We start from the raw sequence: 6,000 nt of genomic DNA on the forward strand, positions 1-6,000 counted from the left end.
TTAACTGTTTTTCTTTCTTTTCTCATCCTTTCTTTGACACAGACCAATGCTGCTTGTATATTTGCCTGGTTTGTGACTCCTCAGTCAATTGCTGACCACCACTGCTGAAATCTGATTGGCTGTCTGTTTCTGCAGGCAGAGGCTTTAATTGGCCGGCTCAGGCAGGCCTGTCAGAGAAAGGCAGAGCTCTGCTTGGGTAGGCTTAAGTAGAGAGAGAAATGTTATTGAACAGGGCAGCCTTGCAGAGTTTGATCGAAAACCTTTCACAGTGTAACCATGTTTCAGTCTCTCCTGATCCAAAGCAATCAGAAAAGGCCAAAAGGAGGCTGTTTGTTTAGATTGCTTAAGCTCCTCAAGCATTATCATGAGGCTAAGACCTGCACGGCACCCTAAGGATGGTCAATTACTATTCCTTGTGGCATTTGGTCAACACAAACATTAAAGAACAGAGAGGAAGTCACTGAAAGTCATTTAACACAAGTAAGAGTGCTTTAATTGGCTGCTGGCTCCTGTCAATCAATTTCCAACACGTAAAGCACAGCTGCAACCCACCAAGCTGTGTAATGTGAATTTGAGGCATCAATGATCAGAACAACTGGCCACCAAATCAGGCCTTCCACACATAAGATAGACAGTAAACACTAGAGCTGGGTATTTCCAACTGGCCCACAATACGTTATGATTTGATATGCTGCAATGCATTACAAAATCAAAACTGCAACTTTGCTAAATGCATGATCTGCAACCAAATCTGCAAGATCAGTTTCAATCTTGTTCGCACAGACTGCTACACTTCAGTCCAGTAAAATACCTCAGAGAAATGCCACTTTCAGAGAGTTTGTTTATTTAGATGATGTGCTTCTTCATTCATTAAACTGTAGGAAGTTATATGAATTCACACATGAATAACTAAAAATAATTAGACAGACAGACAGACAGATAGACGGATAGACGGATAGATGGATGAATAGATGGATAGATAGATAGTGTTGATACTCACAATTGCTCCATTGACAGTATTTTTATCGTAGTACTTCTTCCTCTCATACTTGTCCCTGATGAAGAACTCCACGGCTCTGAAACATTACTCAGGAAAATTGAAAAATTGATGGCTTACAACTAATACAAATCATATTAAACATCACAGCATTTAAACAAACATGGCACATTTTCACTCTTTAACCTTAGTGGTTGTAAGAGACAGAGAAGCTTGATGCTGACTACATTTTTTAAAATCATGAAATGGCTTAACTTTCTTGTGCTATGGCAACAAGTTTTGATGGGATATATCTCTCATTATACCACAAATTTATGACTTCAAAGTAAGTTCACAGACTGAAAGCCACAAAACTTTCTGTTAATTTTAATGAAGTCTTTAAATCTCGGTCTTATTGTTTTAAAGTTGATCCAAGGCCCAGTTTGAAGGCTTGTTTTTGATTTTTGTTTCTTTTGGATGGTAAATCTCATATTGGCTTGAAAGATTTAATTGGCATCTTGCTCAGCTACACTGTAACTCCTGCATTAAAGAGGCCAGCCCTCTCAGACTGGCTGTATTCTCTCCTCACCATTAAAGACACCAGAGCACCAACACCACACCTGGACCACAAACTGAATACAACTTAGCATTCTGCATCTTGAAAGAAGGAAAAAATAAATAAAAAATCAGGATCAAACAAAGATGGCCCAAATCCTCCCAAGCCTGTTTTTTCTTCTTTTCACAGCAAACACACATGCACAGAGTGGGGCCAAAGACAAATCAAAACACGCGCTCTCTGAATCTCACTCCCTGTTAACAGTGCGAATTTATACAGCGACAGTAAAATGCTAAGAGGACCGGTTCACGCAGCTTTATTGGATTTACACTCTCATGAATCCCTGATCACAATACAATAATGCATCTGATGAAATATGGATCAGGGTGAAGAAGCAGGTGGCAGGAAGAGAAAGAATGAGAGAAAGAGAAAGAGAAAAAGACAGGGGTGAGCGACAAAACCCCTGTAGCATCCTCAGAACAAAAGATTCTCAAACTGGTGGTCTGGGAAGAATTTCAAGTGGTGTATGGGGGACCAATTTTAAACAATACAACTAAATAAAATATACTAGCTTTCAAAGGTTTGGGGTTGGTATGATTTTTTTAATGTTTCAGAAAGAAGCATGGCACCAAAGCTGCCTTTATTTAATAAAACCAGCAAAAACAGTAATAGTGTAAAATATTATTATAATTAAAAATAACAGATTTTAAATAGTCCTTTAATCCTGATAACTGTCCTGTCATCAGTGTCACATAATCCTTCAGAAATCATTTATGCTGATTTGCTGTTCAAGAAACATTTCTTGTTATTATCAATGTTGAAAACAGTTGCTGCTTTATTTAATATTAATATGTTTGTGGAAACGGTGATTAATTTTTTCAGGATTCTTTGATTTTTTTTAGATTTTATGATGTTACAAAATATTTCTGTTTTTTCTGGTACTTCTTATTTATATATATATATATGTGTGTGTGTGTGTGTGTGTGTTGATATAATTTTAGCTGTGTTGCTTTTATTAACATACAGACAGCTTGCTGTGCTTTAGCTGCTAGCCCGTTATACCACAAAACCCTCCTGGAAAAGTTTCAAGCGTCTTTACATTAATACCCTTTAAAGCACCTACTTTCAAAAATGTGTTGCCAGACACTTGAGAAAATTCTGTTCTGCTGTGCTCCGTCTACTGTTTTTGAATGCAAAAACATATGTAAATCAGGCCAATCCTGTTCCGGGAGATATACCTTCTTTTAAAGTTCAGCTCAAACCCTAATCAAACACAACTGAACCAGCTAATTCAAAATCCTCAGGAACACTTAATTATGCAGGGCTTCTTTACGACGATCAGCCGAGTAGAGCTTCAGGCGCCTAGACAAGTCGATTTTGAAAATGTGGAGTTTTGCACATTCCTAAACTTAAAATGGTACAGATGCTTTGTTGTAAATATACAGAGAGAAGCTGGTAAGAAAGATGACGCATAAAAAAAGAGCGCTGGCATAAATAGGAAAAAGATAAATGAGTTATACAGTTAAAAAAAAAAAAAAACTTAGGGAAAAAAAAAAGAGAAAGAAACCACAAACACACCAAATGAAGGTACATCTGCCATTCACAATAAGCAACAGAAGAGAGAGAACTTTAAATTTCCTCTCTCTGCCGATCTGACGTTTATATTAACTCGGACAACTTTTCCATTAAAGAGATCACGAGAGGGAAGCGGTGATAAGTGAGAGAGGGTGAGAGAGAGTGAAAGACCCCAACACTGGCGCACAAAAGATCTGCATTTCCATCTGAAGAAACCACACCTGTGATAAAGCAAATTCCATCAAAGCTGGTTTGTGGAGGAAGCTCACCTCTGCTGTCCGGATTAATCCATTTTGACAGTTAAGAATATTGTACCTCATCGGTCAGCATACAAATGAAGCCATTTCCATAGCCACACCAAACGCAGGATTGCTGATAACAGGCTGCGGATGCCAGAGAAATTCAATTAGGGTTTCTGAAAGCACCAATGAGGAGAATATGGAATTATCCCGTCCGCCACACACACCCAATTAGACTGATGGTGTGAAATAGGACGGAGGAGGATACCCGAGGCAATACGGATGAGGCGGAGGGATGAGAGACATGAGGAGACTTCCTGTTAGGCCTCAGCGATGAGGTAGTTCCTGCTCAGCTCTGCTGAAAACAGCAGCTGTTTTCTCTAAATATCTGCAGCCAGAGGTGTGAAGTCACACAGGCTTCTACCTGCCACATTCACCAACATTACACCAGGAATTCCCAACAAGATTTTTTTTTTACAGGGTGTTTGACTTGTGACAGAACTGACAAATGAAATGTATAAATCAAGATATCAAGAAATCAATACCTCATAGTAGGGCTGCACGATTAATCGCATGCGATATTTAACGCACATCTGATTAATCGTGCAGCCCTACCTCATAGTATGCACAGTTATTAAAAACACTACCAATCAAAAGTTTGATGTCTGTTAGATTGTTTTTTTTTTTAAGAAGTCTTATGCTCACCAAGTCTGCATTTATTTGATAAATACCGTAAAACTGCAATATTGCGAAATAGAATTACAATTTAAAATAACAGTTTCTAATTTGATGACAGTGGCAGAAGTTGAATTTTCATAAGTCATTACACTCCAGTCTTTAGTGTCACACGATCCTCCAGAAATCATTTTATTATGCTAATAATTCTGTGTTCTATCAAATTTTTTATTATCAATGTTAAAAACAGTTGTGCTGCTTAATGTTTTGTGAAAACTGTGATACACTTTTTTCAGGATTCTTTGATGAATATGAAGTTCAAAATAATATTTTATTTGAAATAGAAATATTTTGTAACATTATAAATGTATTTACTGTCTCTTTTAATTTAATGCATCTTTGCTAAATAAATCCTAAAAAAATAACAAATCTTACTGACCCCAAACTTTTGAAATGTAGTGTATGTGCAAAAATCAATGGTACTAAGCACAAACATTCAGTGGAGTTCGATGACGGCACTTTTTTAGTGTACCTACAATTACATGCATTATTATTAATTTTAAAACCAAATAATGAATATCTTCATTTATCCATGTACAAGACAACCCAACATGTAGAACTTTAAATGTTTTTAAAGTGGTAGATACTCTAAATCCTTTTGTGTTGCTTACAAGAAAAAAAGTTGCTAGTACTGGCTACAGAATCTGATAGTTTGTGAATTTGGCAGCAGCAAGAAAAGAGTAGGACGCAACAGGACAAACTTTGCATAAACTCACAAACACACAGTTCTTTCAATATAACAAATCCACAATTTGTCTTTTCTAGCGCCAAGAAAAGGATTATTCACTTTAATCATGTCAATCCTCTGCAGACGACTAAGAATGCATCTGTACCACACACTGAACTCAGCCTCTTGATGACTTTTACCAAATAACTGGCAAAGGCCATCAACCAGAATTACAAAGAAAAACACAGGTAGACTCAAGGATACTGGTCAGTTTGCGGCCGTCTGAAGTTTTCTGGGAGATGAGCTTCATACAGCTGTCTTGCCTTGGTGTTGCCCATGCTCTGCACGCTCTAAACAGAGAAAGACAAAAAAATTAAAAATAAATTAAAAAAAAAGAGATAACAGGTGAAAACGGAGAACAACGCAAACCATCCATTTATCCCAACGTCTATCAGAAAGGAGAAAAAGCAAGCACCTTAATAAATAAAATTATTATTTAAAATCTAATACATAACAGAGTTCAAGTAACACAAAAATGTAGAGATGCACCGATCGATCGGCCAGGGATCGGAATCGGACGATTTTCCTCATGATCGGCCCGGATCGGTGATCGGCCGGTGTTACGAGATTTTCGGTTTCCAAGATTTTCGGTTTCAGTGGACGGAGCATACATGAATATTCATACTTTTCCCGGACATGCACATGGAACCAAGTGGAACTGAGAATTTCAGTTCACGCTCCTTGTATCTCAGCAGGTTTAATGGAATATTAAAAATTGTGCTGTTGCAATGCTTTAAAACTTTGTCTGTTGTTAGTTGTTTTCATTTAAATACAACAGCTGAAATAAACTTGCATTTGTGGATCGTTTTTCATCTATCCTGGTGTGATTGTTCTTAAACTGTTAGGCTTAGATTCCTATTCATTTTGTAAATACAGCCTAAGCCTAACAGTTTAAGAACAATCACGCCAGGATAGATAAAAACAACGATTCACAAATACAAGTTTATTTCAGCTGTTGTATTTAAATGAAAACAACTAACAACAGACACAGTTTTAAAGCATTGCAACAGCACAACGAACTGAAATCAAAGTAATTTACAACTAGCTTAAGTGTGCTGAATGTCTGCAATCATTCAGTCAGTCACGACTGCACAAAACGTGCAAACTACGTTTTTAACATTATAAAAACTAACGTTATAAACTGTTACAAAATGATGAACAAATGTAGTTTAGGCATAGGTTTGTGCAACGC

At 37.1% G+C, this 6,000-nt stretch overlaps 1 protein-coding gene across 2 annotated transcripts in view; it reads right to left on the reverse strand.

Annotated features, from left to right (window-relative positions):
* Window positions 1-6,000, reverse strand: part of smap1 (small ArfGAP 1) — a 136,151-nt gene that overhangs the window by 82,081 nt on the left and 48,070 nt on the right. For both annotated transcript variants that reach the window (XM_016493943.1, XM_016493874.1), the window contains exons 3-4: window positions 5,013-5,098; window positions 1,001-1,076 (exon numbers count right to left, since the gene is read on the reverse strand). In XM_016493943.1, the coding sequence (XP_016349429.1) occupies window positions 1,001-1,076; window positions 5,013-5,098 (162 nt within the window). The remainder of the gene's footprint in view (window positions 1-1,000; window positions 1,077-5,012; window positions 5,099-6,000) is intronic.

Source organism: Sinocyclocheilus anshuiensis, unplaced genomic scaffold (genome assembly GCF_001515605.1).
Source record: "Sinocyclocheilus anshuiensis isolate Anshui unplaced genomic scaffold, SAMN03320099.WGS_v1.1 scaffold193, whole genome shotgun sequence".
NCBI classification, from domain to species: domain Eukaryota; kingdom Metazoa; phylum Chordata; class Actinopteri; order Cypriniformes; family Cyprinidae; genus Sinocyclocheilus; species Sinocyclocheilus anshuiensis.